The sequence below is a fragment of the Myxine glutinosa genome, unplaced genomic scaffold (genome assembly GCF_964187855.1).
Source record: "Myxine glutinosa unplaced genomic scaffold, kmMyxGlut1.1 SCAFFOLD_2831, whole genome shotgun sequence".
Classification (NCBI taxonomy): Eukaryota; Metazoa; Chordata; class Myxini; order Myxiniformes; family Myxinidae; genus Myxine; species Myxine glutinosa.
Window position 1 is genome coordinate 24,392 of NW_027618925.1, and position 22,393 is coordinate 46,784.

At 42.1% G+C, this 22,393-nt stretch overlaps 1 protein-coding gene across 1 annotated transcript; it reads right to left on the minus strand.

Moving 5' to 3' along the window:
- Nucleotides 1-202: 202 nt before the first annotated feature.
- LOC144888151 (BCL-6 corepressor-like protein 1) lies at nt 203-19,758 on the minus strand. The gene is made up of 8 exons (XM_078769514.1): nt 19,671-19,758; nt 18,478-18,903; nt 16,286-16,653; nt 15,816-15,982; nt 7,892-8,037; nt 5,565-5,642; nt 5,201-5,369; nt 203-1,122 (listed from the first exon to the last, which is right to left on the minus strand). Exons 1-8 carry the CDS (start codon nt 19,756-19,758, stop codon nt 813-815), a joined length of 1,752 nt encoding a protein of 583 aa, XP_078625640.1. The 3' UTR covers nt 203-812.
- Nucleotides 19,759-22,393: the final 2,635 nt, after the last annotated feature.

Below are 22,393 nucleotides of genomic sequence, written 5' to 3' on the forward strand. Positions count from 1 at the left end.
CCTTGGCCACTATCTCTTCAGGCAAGAGGGGTTGGTTGGTTATTCGTCAAAATAGGGAATTTAAAAGAGAATCAACACACTCTGAAATTCAATGTACATGATGTCTATATACAAAAATGAACACATTGTACAAAGATGAGGCGATATTAAGATACACTCAGGGATCCAGTGCTGCACAAATTCTCATCAGGTGAGCATAAAGACAAAAGTAGGGGTGATAAGACAATTTTTTGAAATTCGTTGATCTGAGCAAGTTGGTCGACGATAAAAAGAGCAGAATTACAGACAAAGAGGGGTGGAGATAGAAAGAGGAAGAGAGAAGGTAGAAAAAAAAAGACCTGTTTCAGGCAGAACAAAACACAAATCAAACAAACCAAGGATGACTATATGACCATTCAGGAATCCTAGAAACGGACAATCGAGATTCCAATGAATGTCTTCTTTTTGGACCAACTGGCCTACCATGATAATAAAATGCTGGATGAGTTGGGGCATCATACCAGCAGAGATAAAGAATAGACATACATATGGGAACAATTCAAATTGCAAAGGAATTCCAGTGGAAAAACAGATAAAAGCAGCCAAGGCCAAGCAAATAATCCGTTGCAACAGCAATCGAATCACCCTGGGCTATTAATGGCTACTGGCAACACCTAAGTGTTTGTTCTTGCAAGGTTTTTTTTTTCACCGACATTAAACTTCTCTCTGCAACTCCAGGTGAAGCCTAAAAATCGTCAGGTCACCAGTGAAGGCATAATGGATCCAACAGCAGTTCAGTGGGCGGCACAGTCAGCCACCCACCCTACCCCTCGTCACTGCAACACCTCCAAAGAAGCTCCCAGAAGCCTCTGCAACTCGGGCACAAGCCGCACAAGTCGAGTGGTTACAGTAGACTTAATTGCTCCTTGGGCAAGCGAGGGAGCAGCAGTTGTCAGAGGAGGCAGTGAAGGAGGTCCGGATGTTTGCGACAGAGGTGGAGCAAGCTGAGATTCCAAGACCTGGCGCCGTAGTTCAGTGGATGGGAGAGATGCGAGGCGCAAGCCCGGGCAAGCTGCTTGCAAGGCAGGAAGTGAAAGATTTGAAGACGCAAGGATATCCTTCAGGAGGAGCCAGTTCCTAGGGCTTGTGATAAACAGGGGATAATAAATTCACAATGAGGTGCAACTTCACAAAAGGACTTGCTCATTAAAACACTCACCAAAGGCAAACTTTTTTTTTTTAGTGCAAAGTATTTTTAGTGCCAACCTCACGTTGTCTGTAAGGAATTAATAGTCCACCATAATATGTGGACTGGCACCACAAGTAAACCAAACCAGGAGACGGATAGGCAGGTTAATCCCTCCCTGAAAAGCGATTAATCATAGGAAAGGTTTATTTGATTGGTACAATAATTACTCCCGCCAGGGAGTAATGCATTCACTCGTGTCTGTGTGTGTGTGTGTGTGTTCGTGTGTTTGTGTACAAGATATCTGGAAAAGTTCTGAACGGATTTGGATGAAAGTTGGTGGGATGATTGCCCTTGGGATAAGGAAGAATTGTTTAGTTTTTGGTGAAGCTCAGGATATTATTCCCGATCCAGGAATTTTTTGAAGGATTTTTTTACCATTGGAAGATAGGGCTCATTTTTTTTTAAACATTATCTTCTATATATTCTATATTTAACATTGTGATATGAAAATAGTTTTCATATTTGTTGTAAATGTAGTTTAAACTCGTGGTTATGCGTTAGAGCAGTGTATTTTTTTTAGCAGCGTCGTCTTCAATGTTCATTTTTATTTTATTTACAATAAAGACATATTCTGTCATTTTAAAACCACCAAAGTGTGTATTAGGTTTCCCCGTTTCATAAAATGTATCGTTTGATACGTATAATACTTTAAAACGGTTTTTTTTTAACCTCAGAAGAGATATCAACATTTAGCTCAGCGAATGTCATTTACGGTGTCAGCATTTGATGAACTTATAAAGACTTGGTTCCAGATTTGTCATGGCTGAGGTATATTAACAAACGAATGAAACAGATTTGGCAAAATTCCAACTTTTTTTTTTTAAAAATCGCATATTCACCCAGGGTTGTGAGAGGCTGAAGAAGAAGAAACCTCACATGGGCTTCCCAGACCAAATAAATAATTCTGGTTCTGGCTCTGCGATTTTCAGGTTTATTACTCCCGCCAGGGAGTAACGCATTTGATCGTGTCCGTCCGTGTGTGTGTGTGTGTTCGTATGTTAGTGTGTTTGTGAACAAGATATCTGGAAAAGTTCTGAACGGATTTGGATGAAAGTTGGTGGGATGATTGCGCTTGGGATAAGGAAGAATTGATTAGTTTTTGGTGAAGCTCAGGATATTATTCCGGATCCAGGAATTTTTTTGGGAAAGATTTTTTTCTGTTTTACTGCATTAAAGCTTTTATTCTTATTCTTAAATGATGTTTTTCTCCTCTAATTCCGAGATATATCAAAATAAATTCTCTGACAGTTAGGGCTTACTTTCTTTTTCATTTATTGTTTTGGGGAGAGGGGATGTTAAACAAAACGTATTATTCCAACTAAACCCACGGCGGGAGTATGCGCTCTACTGAGTGGCGTTCTAGTTACTAGAATGGCACCCAGTGGAGCGCATACCTCCGCCAGGCTGAACAGTTTACCAAAATCTTACCGGCTTGTTCTTGTCCCCCAAGTTTTATCAATTTGTCAGCTCATCCCATAAGTTTCATCCAAATCCATCCACAACCTTTTAAAATATCATGTTATATATCGCTTTTCGCCCGATCTCGATTTATGCCGACATGGTGAAGAATCACTTAGAAATTTTAAATGATTATCCTATCCGAATCCATATTCAGATCTTCACCAAAATTGAATCGATTCTTCCTTCTCACACAAACAACCTCTCCACCAAATTTCGTCCAAATCCGTCCACAACATTTTCATATATCCTGCTATGTATCGTTTTTGGCCCTATCTCCTAATGGTGAAGAATCACTTTAAAAATCATAGTATCCAGATGTCAATCTGAATCTCCACCAAAATCTAATCATTTCATCCTTGCCACATACACTACCTCTCCACCAAATGTCGTCTGAATCCATCCACAACTTTTTGAGATATCTTGTTCACAGACAAACAGACAAACAAAAAAATGAAAAATCGGTCAGAGACCGAGGACTTGCCGGAATGCACTTTTTATCGGCCATTTTGGACAAATATGGCGGCCGAACCACGTGACCGATGATGTCATCATTATTTGTTTTCTAAACTAATTTATTCCTTGATGATGCTCAAGAAATTTCATCTTGATCGGATGAAGTTTTGTACTTGTCGAATTATGACGTCAAAATGGAGGCGCCTATGACATCATCATTAACATATTTTATTCCCCATGGAGAGTTCTTTACAATGAGCCATGTCTCGATTTTTTCTATTCAGCACTTTCGGAGATATAGAGGTGCAAAGGTTTTCGGTTTTCCAAGATGGCGGCCAAACCACGTGACCGATGACATCATCATTAACATATTTTATTCCCCATGGAGAGTTCTTTACAATGAGCCATGTCTCAATTTTTTTCTATTCAGCACTTTCGGAGATATGGAGGTGCAAAGTTTTTCGGTTTTTCCAAGATGGCGGCCGAACCACGTGACCGATGACGTCATCATTCTTTTTTTTCTCCACCAGTTTATGCCGACATGGCGCTCAAGAAATTGCATCTTGATTGGATGAAGTTTTGTACTTGTCGAATTATCAAATTATGACGTCATAATGGAGGCCTTCGGCCGAGAGAGTTAAAAATTGGGCACAGTCTATTCCAGGGCAAGACAAATATGTGTGTAAAGTTTGGCGATTCTACGTGTAACGGTGTAGAGGTAGTGCTGTGCACAGACAGACAGACAGGCAGACAGACAGACAGACAAACCAACCGATCAACGATTCCGGCAAGTAAGAAGAAGACGTCATGCAGAGTACGATACTTGCAAAATCCACCCCCTCCACCCCCCGAAAAAAGGTTGCAATTAATCCAGCAAATTGTCCATTTCATCAAGATCAAAATTGACGATATTGATCAAAGCTCGGGTCAATAGGATGAAAATTGATGATTTTCGAAGTTTGATCTAGAGTTGACCTTTGACCTCAAAAATAGTTGGTTTCCCAATTCAGCAAGGCACTACGCAAATGCTGTTAAATCTTCAAGTCAATCGGATGAAATGATTTTTCAGATGAAAATTGATGATTTTGGAAGTTTCGACCTTAAGTTGACTTTTCACCTTTTGACCTAAAAATAGTTGGTTTTCCAATTTAGTGAGTCAATTTACAAATATTGTTCAGTTTTCAAGTCAATCGGATTAAAAATGGCGATTTTAGAAATTTGACCTCGAGATGACCTTTGACCTCAAAATCAATATGCTTCTCAATTGTGACGACCTCCACAATTTGGTGAAGTTTCATGACAATCGGTTTATAATTGCGACCTGTAGGCTGGTGACAAACAGACAGACAGAATGACAAATGCAACCGATCAATATACATGTACTTGAAAAATCTTCGATTTTGCAAGTAACAAACAGACAGACAGGGGTGAAAACATAACCTCCATCCACCTTTGGTGGCAGAGGTAACAACAACGTCCCATTGCCTCCTCCTCGCTTTTTCCGACTCCCTTAATTCCTTTTGCTTGCTTTTATTTATTCAAAGAAAGTCCTCCATTGTTCTCAGAAGAGTGATACTGGCGTGAGAATATCGAGTTCGCAGATATGCTATCCACCTGTAATTTTGAATGTCTTAACTGTGCTTCAGGTTCCACATGCCTTCCTATAATCACACCCTCCAGGCAAGGTGTCAAACTACAGTACTGTATTATTTTCCTTTCTTTTATTCACCTCTTTTCTGTGTTCTCCTTCTTGCATTTTATAAACTGGTTATTTGTTTGCCTATTGCCTCAAATCATATTGTGTGTGCCAATTTAATTGCTTTTGTTGTAGTCTTAATTTATTTTATTTCTCATGCAAGTTCATCCATGATAGCTTGTTTTTGTTCTGCTAAAACGTAGTTAGCACCTTTTGACATTTTTTAGTTAGCACCTTTCTTGACAATAGAGACAACCAAATAATGAACCTCTTGACAGACTACCCAATAGCTTCACCATTTCTGACCACCTTTTGGGAACAGACAGTCGAGCCAAGGTTAAAACTCTAATCCAGAACCTTACCCTTGTGCATGAGATATCTGCAGGTTGTATGCAGGTGGTGGGGGTGAGGAGTAGAATTCAAATGTGATCGGGTCTTCATTGGTCCCTTCTTCTCCTTCACCCTCACTTCTTTCTCCTTCACTGCCTGGAACCCCCGCCAGCACATCAAATCCTGTGTCTTCATCCTTCTCTGAAGGTTTGGAAAGTACAATGGTAGAAAGAGTAGGATAAACAATCGGATTATATTCAATGTTATCTTCACCAACCTACAAGTTGAAAATACAAAACGACTTTATTGGCATGGGGTTTGCATCGATATTGATGGGAATTTATAATTATGGGGAAATTATACATCATTGTTGTTGGGAATTAAGGAACCACTCACCAAATATGGAACTACTGTAAAAAGACCAGAAGCAACCATCGTCACCTTCAGGCCACCCTCGCACATCTGCCATGTGGTCTATAATAAACAACCAAACACAGAATCAAGTACAGATCAAAATTTGGCGACCACTGTGCTGGATGACATCGCAAAGACTGAACATCGTGTTACTAATTAGGACTGCAAAGTACTCGTATATACACAAGAATAAAGGGGGAATGGAAGCAAAATGACAAAAGTAAACTAGAGCAAAGCGACTGTGTCGCCAATATGCCTCCACGCAGTCCCTGCGCGTGACAATGGGTAGATGCCCTCGTTCACTGTCCTAAGAATAAACAAGTTTGATTTAAATCCTTTCAACTGTTTTCAAGTATCAAATTTTTACCAGACATGACAGGTTTCACATCGATCAGTGAAGCTGTTTCAGAGAATGGTGGTTTTTAAAATATCGGCTTTCAAGCTAATATGGCTGCCAAACCATGTGACATATGACATGAAAAATGTACACTGTGCATATGTATGGGTAGGGGACCACATTTATGAAGTTTCGTGTTGATCGGATAAGGTTCGTTTTTCTATCCAAGATGGCTGCCAAACCACATGACCTACAATGTCATCATTTTCAAACTATATGCAACAGTGGTGTTAGATGATATTTGTCAAATTTCACATCAATAGGGTAAGTGGTTTGAGAGATATAATTATTTAATATTTTCCTTCAATCCAATATGGTTGCCACACCAAGTGACATCTGACATGGAAAAAGTACATTCTGCATATGTATGGGTAGGGGATCACGTTTGTGAAGTTTTGTGTTGATCGGCTAAGGTTTGTTTTTCTATCCAAGATGGCTGCCAAACCACATGACTTACAATGTCATCATTTTCAAACTATATGCAACAGTGGTGTTAGATGATATTTGTCAAATTTCACATCAATAGGGTAAGCGGTTTCAGAGATATAATTATTTAATATTTTCCTTCAATCCAATATGGTTGCCACACCAAGTGACATCTGACATGGAAAATGTACATTCTGCATATGTATGGGTAGGGGATCACGGTTTCAGAGATATAATTAGGTTTCAGAGATATAATTATTTAATATTTTCCTTCAATCCAATATGGCTACCACACCATGTGACCAATGACATTTTTGTGATCAACTTTTAATTGCCATGCCGAGACAATGACACACGTAAAGTTTCAAGTCAATTTGTTGGTTTGGGAGAAGATGTTTTTTTTAAGTTTTAGATTAAATCCAATATGGCTGCCAAACCATGTACCGTATGATGTCATAAATTTAATATTTCAATGCAAATGGGTCATAGATCATGTGCATGCAATTTCAGATTTTTAGGATAAGTCATTTGATTAAAACATTTATGGCTGGTATAACACTTCACTGATGATGCCATCGTTATCATGATTTTATTCCCCATTGGGAGTACTTGACAATGTGCCAAGTTTCAAACTTTTCCATTCAGCGGTTTCCGATAAATATATTTTAATTATCTGTTTTTAATCCAAGATGGCTGCCATACCACGTGACCTATGACATCACGATTATCACAAAAACATTGTGCATGGGTGTCGCTCCTACCATGAAAGTTTCCTCTCAATCAGGCATATGGTTGCTGAAAAAATATATGAGGTTTAACCCGGACGGAGGGACGGACGGACAACCCAAAAATATAATGCCTTCGGCCACCTTCGTGGGTGGAGGCATAAAAATATTTTAAATAGGAAGAGGCATATGATTATTGCAGAAAAGAGAAGGGGTGAGGTGGGGGAGTTGGGAATGAAAGGAAAAGACAGTTGGGTAGAGATAAAACATGTGGATGGGAAGGAAGAGGAGGAGGTTGTAGGGCATACGAGGATACAGGGTATGAAGTAGTGAAACATTTTGCCCTTTTTGTCAAAATTACGGTGGGGGTTCATAATAATAATGTCCTCAAGACCCATCTATTGTTGCACAATATCTGCTGTTTGCATCATTAGAGTAGGAATATAGAATTTGCCAAGGCAGCAAACACCGAATGAAACTCATTTTACAAGGTGCTATCGCGAAACAAAATCGTGAAACAACATGATGTGCATATGTATACCATCATGTATTGTTTTTGTGCAAAGTATGAACAAAATCGGTCCATACATCTCCGAGATATGGTTACGGATGCACGCACGGACAGACGGACAAGACCCAATCCATAAGCCCCCGTTTTAGACTAAGCCCAACGGGGGATAATAACATATAGATATATGACCCAAATTTTAGATGTCTCATGTCAAATAATGACTGGTAAAGCATTAAGTGGAATTACGTACCAGAGAGGAAAGCTGCCATGACCGGAGAACGTGCAAGATGTGAGACCATACGACCGGAGTATGTAGCCAGCGTAGGGTCAGCCCCATGGGCCAGCAGCAGCCGAGTCAATTGCAGGTGGTCGTTCTCGACTGCATCATGGAGAGGCCTTCGGAAGCAAATGGCAAATGAGAGACAGTTTAGGTGAGGCCTATAAAAGCTCACCTCACCTCTAGTTAGGTGAGGCCTATAAAACCCAGGCAAAAAAAAAAAAAAAAAATGGACATTTTTCAAGCATTCTTTTATCAAAGGCAAATAAAATAGAAAGTGAACGATTATCAGCTTGAAGATCATGTAACAAGTGGGTGATTTAACTATATTGGTAGGTAATACTGGGGGGATGAAACAGTAAGGGATATCTCCTGCAGTGGAATTAATCTGTTTCAGACCAAAAGTGAGGTCTCCTGCAATGTGATGTTTCAAAAGATGGGCATACACTTCCCGTTTCAAAGAAAATAATTTTGCAGAAATACAACAATAATTTGTTGTATATTGCACAAAACGTATTTTCCTATCATTTCGGATAATGTTGGGCCATTGTATGCCTTGCCACTATGGGTAATGTGGGATATTACAATTACAGCATGCATGGGTCAAGTAAATGTAAAGGGAGGGCAAGGGAAAAGGTTTGAAAAATCAGTGTTCATCTGCATACAGTGAATAAGTAAACTTTGTGTGAGGCCTTGTTCGCCTTGGAAACCAACACAGATCAAGAGTGCAAAGGTAAAGCAATAGCCCAATGCAAAAGAGCAAGTTGTATGGAAGCCAGCAAAGCCACATAAATTAACAAGACATCAAAACTCAGAGAAGCAGGGGACACAAAAACAGAGCAATTTCATATTGTTACGTTTGTGGGGGTAGGTAATGCAATACCTTAGTCCAGGTAGAATTGTATAGGGTAGTGTGCTCCGTATGCCGTGTAGACACCTCGATGTAACTAAGCAGGCCCGGATGTCGCGTAAGTGTATATTTGTTTCCATGCGAGGGGTGGATATATGCTAATTAGTTAGGGTATAAGGGTAGATTCCCTGTGTGTAGTTGCCTCTGTATGATTTCCCTTCGTTCCTTATGGCACTTACACCACCAGCCATGCGATCAGCGCCTACAATTAAATAAAGTGATCGCCGACAGGATCTGAACACTACCACTGATGCCACCCAGCCGAGTCATCTCAAGGGGCATCAAGAAAGGCCGTGAGGCCCCGCCCCGCGAGGAACGATTGGTTAGGATGGCCATAAACTTGTGTGACGGCACTCGGTGATTGGAGCGCGGGTGGCGTCAGAAAGAACATTCTCGCGCCTTGGACAAAAAGGACACGTCGCTGTCGCCCTCTTGGTTCGGGGTTTCATAACGAGTAGTCGCACGTCCCTGTCGCTCTCTTGGTTCCGACATTCAGTACGAACAGTCACATTTATACCTGTACCTCTCCGACATTAATCGCACTTCTCTCTCTTCTGAGCTGGCTTCGTGGCAGCTGCGCTTCGTGCTGGGTGATAAACAGAGGAGGAGAGAGCTTGGGCTACCTCGTGCGGGTGCGAGTTCGCGCCATTGTGCGTTTCCCGTACAGTGACTCGGGGACCCGTTCGCAGACCGCCAGAGTTCAAGGGCCACTTGAGGAGACCAGAGCCGAAAATCAGCTAACACCACACACCACATTTTTGCTTTCATTTATTTTTCCCTGTGTTTGTATTTAAGTCCGCATGTAGGGTTCCTCGGTTAGGAATTTTAGTTTACTGTACATTCATTTCTGTTATCCTGGCATTTATTTTATTAAACCATTATTTGTTGCATTTTAATTCTTGTATTGTTGCTGTGCTGGTTTTGTACGTTTATTTGTTGTGGGGATCAGATAACACCCGTGCCGCATCTGTCCGTACAGGTAAGACCTCGCTGCCCTCCACTACCCCTGCACGTGCAAGAGATAACACCGCCATAGTTTGGGTATACACCTCGGAGTTAAAGCTCAGTTGGCCATCCATCACCCACGGGTCTTAACCCCGGGGACATGACAATATTATTACATAAGAATTGGTATTTGCTGGAGATTCTCCCTCTCTCTTTTTCAAATAGTTCGGTTTCAGACGATGATGTAAATGTAACTAGAGAGTTCATGTAACACCTTACCCCATGTAATCTTGAGGAAAAAAAGGATGTGGGCAGGATCTCCAAGCAGCAAATTTGATTGGTCGAGATGATGTAAAATGTGTGATAGTTTGCCCAAGTACAAGTACTGTAACTGCTAAACAAAAGGTTTTTGAAGGGACAAAAAGGCAATTTGTGTTCTAGCGGTCAAGTATATAACTCAATTGAAACTAGAACGACACTCTTCGACGTCACGACATCGACCGATATGCCTCCGCCCACATTATTACATCATTATAATACTTGTATCAAGTTTGATTTAAATCCATTCAGCTGTTCTCAAGTTATCACATTTTTACCTGACATAACCTCTGAACTTTGACCTCGGAACCCCAAAATCTAATCATTTGATCTTTACATTATTAAGCATATGTACCAAGTTTGAATTGGATCACTTCAGCCGTTCTCAAGTTATAGACCTATTACAGACTTCGACTTTGACGTTTGACCACAAAGTCTAATCAATTCATCTTTACATAATTATACAGACCTGTACCAAGTTTGAATTAGATCACTCCAGCCGTTCTCAAGTTATAGACATATTACATATATAGGGACTTTGACCTCTTGACCAAAAATCTAATCGGTTCATCTTTACGTCATTCTACATAAGTGTACCAAATTTGGTCAGAATCCCATCACTGGTTCACACAAGTTATTGCGGTAACAGGATTTTTACCTAATATAACCTTTGACCTTTGACCTCGTGGTCCCAAAATCAGTTCATCTTTACCTTATTATACATACATGCACCAAGATCCCTTCAGCCGTTCTCAAGTTATCGCGGGAACGAAAACCTATCACGGATGGACGGACGGACAACCTGAAAACATAATGCCTCTGGCGACTTCATCAACGGAGGCATACATAAAATATAGATTTTGAAGGTTGGAGTAAAAAAAAAATTTCCCCAGGAGTTTACCGTCATGTCTTATACACCACCTTATTTAACACGTTACACTAGTTTTTCATGCCTGTTGTATGTGTCCTTTATGAAGTCCTTATAAACAGTAAGTTTTCTGCTTGGCATGATTTTCAATTTGGTTTGACGACCAGGTAAGCAGACAGAATAATCCGGAAATCTCGCTATCCGACCAAAACATCCAGGAACAGATTTCAGCCATCCATTTTATCCCTCTAATCCGCAAAATCGTTAGTCTGACAATCTCGCTAATCCGACATTGGGTGCTGGGAACAAAGTAGTCTGGATTAATGACGATTGACTGTATATAAAATAACGAAATACTGGTACAGGAGGGATCCATGTCAAGGGGGAGGGCAAACAAAAAAAGGAGAGATTCAAAGGGGCAAAGAGCACAAGCAGCCTAGCATAAGGACATAAACACATGCACCCTCAAGCTGTGTACACACTCACATGATGGGTAAAATATTTATCCTACACATCCTTTTTTCATCATCCTGGTCAAGTTTCATTAGAATTGTGTGTGTAGTTTCTGAGAAGAAAGCAAATGCCTCTTTTGGGGGGAACCTCCCCCCCCCCCTTCCACACCCCCTGCCCCCAGTACACTCCCTTCGGGGCCAATTTTTTTGAATGCCATGAATAAACTTTGGTACATCGGGGGTGATGAAAGTTATGGTCAAGTTTCATCGAAATTGTGTGTTTGGTTCAAGCGATAATGACTGAAGTGTTTATGGACCCACTCACTCACTCACCGACTTACTTATGGACACTGCTCGATCGCATAAGCTCACCGGACCAAAGTCCAGGAGAGCTAAAAACGATACATAAATAGAAACCTGCTGGCACATTTAACTAGAAGGGAATGGTACTTTGCCCAAGCCTTAAACTAAACTTGTCGTATGTAGACTCGATAAAGAACACAAGACACACACAATAAGAGACAGATTGGACGAGGTTTGTGGGTCTTCCCCTTACGGTTGAGACGTCAGGAGGCACAACGTGGTCGTGTGTTCCTGCTCTTCTGCATTTGTGCGGGATGCTCCATGCCCTGACTTAATCAGGTGTCCATGTGCAGCTGCGTACCGGCTGCCCTTACTCCTCCCGACTCTCAAACTATCCTCAGTCCTTTGCTGGGCAGAAGGAAGCTGATGCCTACAGGAGTTCCAACTGAAACTCATTGTTGCTTCACTACCGCTGTCTGACGCTTCAACCCTCGTTGCTTCATTCATCTCTCCCTTTCGCTTCACTGCTCTGTCTGAGCGAGCCTGCTTCAAATGGCCCAAGCCCCCCTTTGACATCCATTAATGAGGGGCACCCACATGTGCAACAACAAATACATGTTGTCACCATCCCATTGGAGCAGTATGGCCATTTTCACACAAAATGTGTTGGGGAGATGAAAAAGCCCCCACCCCGGTCATTTTTGTAATAATATGTCTGATTAACATGCTGTGCTTCAAATATTTAACAGGTGATATGCTATTCTAATCCACAGTGACATGTGTGTGCCTTTGGTCAATGGGTATAAACACCATCAAAGCTAATTACCATGCGATACAAGGGATGGAGCTCAGATGTGCGAGAATTCAGAGGGTGGAAAGGTCTTTGTAAAGTCAGCTGATGTATGTACCCTGTCATGTGTAGAATAAAAGTTATACACACACTTCCATGTAATATATTCTGCACAACACGTTGACAGTGCAGGCACCTCTTAAGGCAAATCAAGAACAAGAGCAGCCCCGGCCTTGAGGGAAAGTAGGTAATATAAATCAATCAAATCTATATGATGAGAGATGTCTGTCTGTCTGTCGCCATTTTTCTCAAATATGGCCAAAAGGATCTTTGTCAATCTTTCAGAGATTCATCAGTGAATACAGGGGAGAGTTTTAGGTTTAAAAAAAACATTAAAAGAAAATCGCTGCACAGTGCCTTTATAGGTATGTGAAAGCAGAAAGGTAATATTAGATGATCCCCGACTCTCTCTTTGTGGGTGTAAGGATGTGTTTTAATCCCCCACAAAAGTGCAGCATCGACCTCCATCCTCAGTTTGGAACCTCCCCTTATAAAAAGCTAGTGATGCCCTGATCCTCCACTGGGTAGGTAAGCAAGAATACCACTAATGAACGACTTGTATCAAAATAGCAAACGAGACGTTGTTTTGATAATGTTTGATAACTTCTCTTCAATAGAGCGTGTCGTGTCACCACATTTGTGATCCATCATCTTGGAGTACAAGCAAACAAAGCAAAATTAGAGGTGGAGTGGTGGACTGCATTATTGTGTTTCTTCACTCCTTATGAAGACGAGAAGGAGGAGAAGAAGAAGAAGTCCAATGGTACCAATCTTCTGCCCTGCCTTGACCATGATATTCCTCCACTTCCCTCTGTCCTCAATGAAGTCTCTCCACTCTCTAACCATCTCCACTATATTGATATCCCTCCTCACACAATCTTCCCATCTCAACTGCAGTCTACCTTTTTTCCCCCCTCCTACCATGCTCCCTTTAACTATCTGTTCTATCTACCATTCTCTCTTCTTCCTTCCACACATGAACAAAGTGTCCAGCCCACTCCAGCCAGCTTTTTACCAATCTCCCCATCAAGCTTATTTGTACACCAAACTCCTCCTTCAGTTCATCCATCCTCCTTCTATCCACCTCTTCACTCTCGCAATCCCCATGACCCAGTTGTTCTTGCACACCTCTGTTGTTGTCTCTCTGCCAGTGCCACGGTCTCCAGACCATAAAGGTAGGATGGCGAGATACAAGGCATCAGAACCTTTCCTTTCAATTTCCTTGATATTTTTGCATAGGCGGCACACTTACCTTTAAGTCGACTAGTCTGGGTTCGATTCCTGACAGCACTCCCCCCCCCCCTCCTTAAAAATGCAACAAAATACCAAGAAAATACATTGGTGCATTGCGAGGGTTAGGTGCATTGCGGCTCTTAAGATACTGCGTTTTTGACCGAATTTGAAAAAAATGGCTCTTGTTATTTGGGTTTCAGACCACTAGTCTATAATATAAAATTGAATTTGTATATTTATTTAAACATGCTTAAAAAAAACAAAAAAACTACAGTACTAAATCCAACCAATTTTTGTATGTTGCCTAAGGGTACCCAAGTCTGGGTCAGAGTCGCATTTCTGTTCTGGGGAGGGGTTTCAGAGTTGGGGTAAGATCCCAATTCTCTCTATGTCAGTGTGTATAGTATCGTGTGTGGGGGAGGGGTATAGCGCCACCTGGTGGTAGCCGGTATAACAACTCATCTTATGCTATAAATTATACAATTCATCCATAAATAAAGTTTAAAGAACTGGATAATATGCACTACAGTGATGTTGAAATCTGAGTGAGAACAATTCGAAATGTTCAAAATGTTTCATTTCACTCATTTTAAGTGGAGGTTCAAACCAAAGCATCCAACGCTTCGCTTCGCAGTGAAGCAGATGTGATTTTTGCTAGCGCCATATATAACCAGCAAGGATGATTGATGAAGGTGATCCAAGCAGATGGAAGTTGCCCTCGGACAAATTATTATAGGGTGAATAGAGCAGAATGTTTTGGGAAGTACAACATTGTGTCTTTTAATTAAATCCATCAGCAAAGTAACGGGTAAAAATCCTAGTAGTATTATAAAGTGTCCCTAATAATATCCCCCAAACCCCTGTCCCTCGTAATATTATAAAGTGGAATAGAGTAAAAAGCTTGCAAAAAGTAATGGGCATCATGAATACGATTCCTCCCATCTACCCCCACACTCTCCATTTTTTTTTAATTTCAAGGGAGACTTGTTTTACTGATCAATTTGATTACTTCCCTCACAAAGGGGATGGCTACAAAACTCTGACATTATTGCTGGAGCATCAGCTCTGAGTCTGGGAGGTTGGCAGTTCAATTCCGACCCTGGCTGAGTCGTACCAAATATTGAAAAAATGGCATACGTGCTGCTTCCTCGTTTGATGCTCAGCAAGGTTAGGGAATAGAACACAGACGATAGCCCTTGGAGTGCGGGAGAGGGGAAGGGTGGCAGGAGAAGGGAGAGGGGATTCCAGGCATTTCTTCCGACAAGTGCCCTGCAGAGAGAAAAGCTCTGCCACTAGATGGCGTCGCTGGCACTCAGTACATTCCAGGAAAAAAATTTCCCCAAGGTCAAGTCATGTTTGTTTGTCTGATGTCAAAAAGTCCTGCGTTGGCTGCTGTCTGACTGAATTTGAGCGCGAGATGTTTGTCCGTGACGGCTCTTCCATGAGCCTAAGAAACTGTAGGGCAAATAAAAATTCGAAATAAAAACGCAAACCATGATGGAAGTTAAGCAGGTCATATAAACAAAAACACGAGAAAATAAAAAAAACTATAGATTCGTTTTACTGATCAATTTGATTACTTCGCTTACAATGGGAAGAAGGCTGGCCAGTCTCAAGTACAAAAGACCTATTTTAACAACAGAGATGACAACGCTGAAAAGTGAGAAAACTATGGCGATTTGGAGGTGCATGTTCGAGAAGTTTGATTTATCGATAGGCACTGGTGGTCTCAGTTACCTCACGCGTATGAATGCTCTGACAGGAAGAACACTGAAGTGATGTGACATATTGTGGGATCATTCTTATGACATGTGCAGCAGGTGTGGGGAGAAGGGATTCAGGTGGTGCTTAAATGGCAGAGTATGCGGAGGAGTGAGTGGATAGGACTCAAATTTGGTCATATTTAGATACGCAATAAATATATGGCCCCCTGAAGCAACTTAATTCAATTAATAAATATCACATGACAATAACAAGACATAACATATTGGCAAGACACAAGGTGTTTTCTTGCATACCTGGTTCCATCTTGAGCACCACAGTTCACATGCGCCATGTTGTGCAGTAGATGCCGTGCAATGGTAAAGTGCCCGCGAGCAGAGGCCTCATGCAAAGCAGTAAAGCCAGCATGATCGCGGTGATTAACGTCACACACAGAACTCTCAAGGCAATAAAGAACCACTTCCTGAAGAAAGGGGATGAAAAGGGAGATAATCAAGGAGGGAAAGGCAACCCCCCCCCCCCCCCCCCAAAACATTAAGCTTTAACCTTTACTATCTCCTTGGCCTGCAATCAAAAGTCCGACACGTTCCCAAAAAAAAAAGAAGCCCACCCTGCACTAGCCAAGATGTTTGGGAACGACCGTTGTTTTCTGAATAAAAGAAATAAAACTCCCAAGTTGTATGCACTTTTTGTCCTTATCGTCTGTAGCAATGTTTGCAGTCTTTACATGAATAACCCCAACGGTCCCTCTTTCCTTTATTCCTACCTCATATCCAAGACGCGCTGCTCTCTGCAATAGAGTCTCCCCAGCATTCTTGTTTACAATTAATCTCCGGGCTTCCGGAGGAACCGGTCGGCCTCCAATTCCTCGACTGAGGGCACCTCGTGGCCGCCCCACAGGTGCTCCGGTTTTTCGAGATGGAAGCAAGTGCTTCTGCTTGAACCGACACTTCCCAGGAGCTTTTTGATCAAGTCCCCAAGGAGAATCGTCAACAAGCTCTCTCCAGGATTCATCCTCGGATGGTTTCCTGGGGAGCAAGCTCCTCCCAGAGCTGGGAGGCCGACCTACTACCCCTCGCCGTTTGCTTGGCCTCGAGAGTCTTGAAGGTGTAGGTGAAGTCTTCCTCTTCATCCCTGCAATGTTCGCGGGTGATGCAACAGACAAAGGAAATGGTCCTTTCAACAACAACGGCACGACCTTTTTATACACCAGTAAAATAACATAGGACACGGTCATGATGATGACAATTATATCTCATAAAACAACAACAAAAACATCACCGATTAGCTATTATAGGTTGTGAAGGATGGATGAAATGTCTTTGGATGCCAGGAATGATGCTTAACAGCCAATGGATTGTCTCGCAATGGTTAAGATTCTGCATTACCTTGCTATTATCGTAGCATTTGCACTTTCACTGTGTGTATGCAGATAAGCAGGTCCTAAGTTCCATTTCCTAGCCTTCTCAAACACACAGCTACAGGAAGATTCCAAGACTAGGGTGGACAGTCATAAATCTGAGAGGCTGTCTGGTCATCTCATTCACTCCAATGCATACACAGAACTTCTGGGATCTAGACACAAGCTATCACAAATTAAGACACAGCTAAAGGCCATTTACCCCATCTTGCTTGTGCCATGATCTCAACTTAATAAACTCCCACCTATTGCAAGAGATGCAAATAATAAAAATAAGCTGAAACAGGCAATTTGGACATTTGGGTACTGGTATACATACAGTGTCCCAACTTTTTTTTAAACCATAGTATGAGATTAGGTCCACATCATGAATGTAAATGAGAAAATCAGTAATTCAGGTTTTACCTCTGGCAATGCACCCACAATTGCCAAGCATTCCAAAAAGTTGGGATGTATTGGGATGTAAACTTTTGAATGCTTTTTTAAAAAACATATATAATGGCTTTGTTCATTTCCATATTAGCCCGTTAATGTCATGAGTGGAAATGTGTGTGTGTGTGTGTGTGTGTGTGTGTGTGTGTGTGTGTGTGTGCGTGTGTGCGTGTGTGTGTGCGCGCGCGCCGTTGGTTGTTATTTCCATATGCGGGTTTCAGAAGGTGGAACATTCGTGTGCACGAGTGCGTGTGTGCATGTGCACATATGCATGTGTGTACAGGTGTGCACATGCATGTGTTTGTGCATGTGTGCGTATGCCTGTGTGCATGCATGTCTGTGTATATGTACATGGACGTATGCATGGGTGGGTGCATTGTGTGAATGTGTATGTGCACATATGTATGTGTGTGAATGCGTGCATGCATGTGTATGCATGCATGTGTATGTGCATGTGTCCGTATGCCTGTGTGTGTGTGTGTGTGTGCGTGTGTGTGTGTGTGTGTGTGTGCGTGTGTGTATGTGTACGTGCATCTATGCATGTGTGTGAATGTGTATATGCACGTATGCATGTGTATGTGCATGTGTCCGTATGTGTGCGTGCCCGTGTGTGTGTGTGTGTGTGTGTGCGCGCATGTGTGTGTGTATGTGTACGTGCATCTATGCATGTGTGTGAATGTGTATATGCACGTATGCATGTGTATGTGTCCATATGCCTGTGTGCATGTGTGTATGTGTATGTGTACATGCACGTATGCATGTGTGTGAATGTGTATATGCATGTGTGAATGTGTACATCCACGTATGCATGTGTGTGAATGCGTATGTGCACGTATGCATGTGTGTGAATGCGTATGTGCACATATGCATGTGTGTGCATGAGTGCATATAGATTGTGTGCATGTGTGTGCATGCAAGTATGTATGTGTGTGTGCAAGTATGTATGTGTGTGTGCAAGTATGTATGTGTGCATATACATACGTGCATGTGTATGTGTGCGTATGCTATGCATGCACGCGTATGTGTACACATGCATGTGTGTGTTTGTGTGAGTGCATGTGTGCATTCCACACTGGCGAAGCATTCCATATTTACAGTCAACTTACCTCGTTCCACAGAGAGCTTCTCAACCCCATTTCCCCAGCTTCTTGCTCTCTGGCCACCCAACCTACGTAGCCTCCGTTGACCAGGACTCAATCCATCGAGGTCAATGCACACCCTGAGAGTCTTCACATCGGCCTCTGCGATCTCCTCCTCAGCTTCTTCTTCTTCAGCATCATCATCTTCATCTTCTTTGTCTTCATCTGGTTCTTCCTTTATCGTCAGCTTCTGATCACCCAAACCCCTGTCGCTCTCATCTTCACCACTCTCTTTCCCTGATGTTTCCATCTTGCTTTCCTTAACCTCTTCTTGTACAAGTGTTTCTTTTTTGCTTTCCTTCTCCAATGTGCTGTCTGCTGGGACTCCTTTAGATTCCGGGGCCTTATCTCCACTACTGCGCCAAATGCTTGGTGCCAGCAGGATTTCTGTGCCTGTAAAACACAAATGAATTAGACTACACTGCTGGTTGTTACATATGCACTGTGATCTAAGAGTCCATTAATTTAATATGCATGCAAATATGGCAGAACCTTCACCACCCCTCCCCCACCCTCTCCATTTGCTCCGTAAATTATGCTTCCCCCTCTTAAACTCAAGTCTTCCACTCTTACTTTTCAGAGGTAAGTGGAGGTAACGGAAGGGTCGTTAGTGGGTGAAGCGTTTAAATATATATATATATTTTTTACTTTTCCCTTCTCTCCGCAAATCATGTGATGTGGATATAGAAGATGTTGTGGGGGTTTTATGTGTATATATTGATGAAGTGTTATGAAAATGATGGTAAGGGAGGGAACACAAGGCCGAGAGATAAAGGTGACACGTTACATGGAAAATAATATGTCTCAAAACAAACCCGCTGCCACCAGGAGAACAGAAGTTACATTTTGCTTTATGCTGCCACAATGGTTGTTATTCATTAGTGCAACGAAAAGGATGCCACATTGCACTCAATTATCCTTTTGCCAAGAAGCCATGGCCTTCACCAAAAAAACTAAAAACATTTTACTTATGGATTTGTATGAATAAGAGTCAGAGAAAAAAAAAAATGAAAGGTCAGACATTTCTTGCCATAATGAATGAATACAGTAAGTCGTTCTTTCACCGTGTCAGCTGATACGGCATGTGCATTCCCAGATCACAGTTTTCAGGTCGTACCACTTCTTATGGGGGTTCCAAACGGGGCTACAACATAGCTCACAGGACCGACGATGAACTGAAAATGCCGATACAGGAATGCGCACGTCGTAGTAGTCGAGACACTTGGGAAAGTTAAGGACAAGTACCATGCTTATTCGGAATGGTGATCATAGTTCACATATCCGAACACGAAGCAAAAGCCTTAGACTTTCCTCGATGTAGTGGTACCAGTTTTGTGTGTTGTTAATAAATCGAGTGAAGCCTCTTCTATACTCCCTAGGGCTTATTACAATTTATTCAGCAAGAATTTCATGATGGACAAGTTCTTAAACCCTGAGCAGTGCTGCAAAGGAATGGAACCACTGGTACAAGACGTTCGACAACTTCTTGAGAGCAATTGAGCATCATGGACCGGAGAAGCTAACTATGCTCATAAACTATGTTGCTCCAAATGTGTACGAGTTTATCGCTGACTGTGAAGACGATGACACCACCATACAGACCTTACGAAACATGTACGTACGACCAAAGAATGAAGCCTATGCACGGCACCTATTGGCGAGTCATCGACAGCAACCAGGAGAAACTCTTGATGAATACCTGCAATCATTGAAGCATATGAGTGGAGACTGTAATTACAAGGCTGTCACTGCTGAGAAATATAAGGAGTTCATCCAGGATGCCTTCATAAGTAGATTGCAGTCCCATGTCATTCGCCAACGGCTCCTCGAGAATAAAACGATGGATCTCACCACAGCTTTTGACCAGGCTCGGGCTCTCGATCAAGCTCAGAGGTGTTCTGAGTCATATACGGCACCTGTAACACCCATGAACGCGGCCACAACTTCTTCGGTCGATAGACCTACTGCTGAAGCCGAAACGAGGACTTGCCAACCTACTCGTCCAGATGACTCTCAAGTAGTCGCTGCTGCTGAAAAGCAACAGAAGTGCTTTTTCTGTGGGAACTTAAGACACTCGACGAGTTTCTGTATGTTTTCTGTAAGACACGATCAGTTATCCCACTCGGGATTCTGTATGTAATAAATGCGGGAAAACAGGACATTTTTGCTAAGGTATGTAGATCGTCTGGGCCAGGGGCTGCAGCTATGCCACACACCCCAACCTTCGCTACAATGTCCGCCGCATTAGTAGAGCACCTATCTAAGGCAACAGTTAACGTGCTTGTGAATGGTAACAAGTGTAGAGTACTTTTGGATACTGGGAGCTTGGAAAGTTTTGTGTGCCAGAGGCTGGTTAATGCATACAAACTCTGTGTGCACCCTGGGACAGGGTGTACACAAATGCGTACAAATGAATGTGTACAAATGAATGCGTACAAATGAATGCGTACAAACTTGTTTCCTCCAGACGCTTAGAATTAAGGCCAAACAGTTCAATCTTGGTTTCATCAGACCACAGAATCTTGTTTCTCACAGTCTGAGAGTCCTTCAGGTGCTTTTTTGCAAACTCCAAGCAGGCTTTCATGTGTCCTTCACTGAGGAAAGGCTTCCGTCTGGCCACTCTGCCATAAAGCCCAGATCGGTGGAGTGCTGCAGTGATGGTTGTCCATCTGGAAGTTTCTCCCATCTCCACACAGGATCTCTGGAGCTAAGCCAGAGTGACCATCAGGTTCTTGGTCACCTCTCTTACCAAGGCCCTTTTCCCCCGATTGCTCAGTTTGGCCGGGCGGCCAGCTCGAGGAAGAGTCCTGGTTGTTCCAAACTTCTTCCATTTAAGAATTATGGAGGCCACTGTGCTCTTGGGAACCTTCAATGCAGCAGAGATTTTTTTTGTAGGCTTCCCCAGATGTGTGCCTCGACACAATCCTGTCTCTGAGCTCTGCATGCAGTTCCTTCGACCTCATGGCTTGGTTTTTTGCTCTGATATGCATTGTCAGCTGTGAGACCTTATACAGACAGGTGTGTGCCTTTCGAAATCATGTCCAATCAATTGAATTTACCACAGGTGGACTCCAATCAAAGTGTAGAAACATCTCAAAGATGATCAAGAGAAATGGGAGGCACCTGAGCTAAATTTCAAGTGTCATAGCAAAGGGTCTGAATACGTATCTCAATGCGATATTTCAGTTTTTTCTTTTTAATAAATTTGCAAAACTTTCTAAAATCCTCTTTTCTCGTTGTCATTATGGGGTAGTGAGTGTAGATGGTGAGGGGAAAAATGAATTTAAACGATTTCAGCATAAGGCTGCAACATAACAAAATGTTAAAAAAGTGAAGGGGTCTGAATACATTCTGAATGCACTGTATGCTTACCTGGATAACATTACTGTCTGTGGCAAAAGTAAGAAACAGCATGATGCTAATCTTCACAAATTTCTTGATGCTGCCAAGAAATTCAACTTAACCTTCAACCATGATAAATGCTCATTCTCTGTAGCCACAGTTGATCTCCTGGGATATACAATCTCAAATGGGTTAATTATCATTATACGTACATACCCGTACCAAGTTTGACTTAGATCCCTTCAACCGTTCTCAAGTTATCGCGGCAATGAAAACCGATCACTGACGCACCGACGGACGGACAACCCCAAAACATAATGCTTCCTGAGACATTGTCAGCAGAGAGGCAAAAAAAAAGAAGTAAAAAAAGGAGTCTACATGCCAAATAAAGGAGTACAGCCGAATAGTACAAGCTGAGAATACAGCGTTTTCCCATAAAGTATCAAACATTTCTGTACTATAACCATGACATAACGAAAACCTCCAACGCAAGGCAAGATGAAAGTGTAAATGCAACAAAACACTATATGTGAGCAGGATG

Bases quoted from the DNA above. Each gene is read 5' to 3' on its own strand.
- LOC144888151 (XM_078769514.1), bottom strand. From the start codon at position 19,758: ATGGTACTTGTCCTTAACTTTCCCAAGTGTCTCGACTACTACGACGTG. The intron at 15,983-16,285 runs GTAGGAATAAAG...CCCTTTCTTCAG, and splicing joins CAGCGCGTCTTGGATATGAG to GAAGTGGTTCTTTATTGCCT. The intron at 5,643-7,891 runs GTACGTAATTCC...TGTTTATTATAG, and splicing joins CATGGCAGCTTTCCTCTCTG to ACCACATGGCAGATGTGCGA.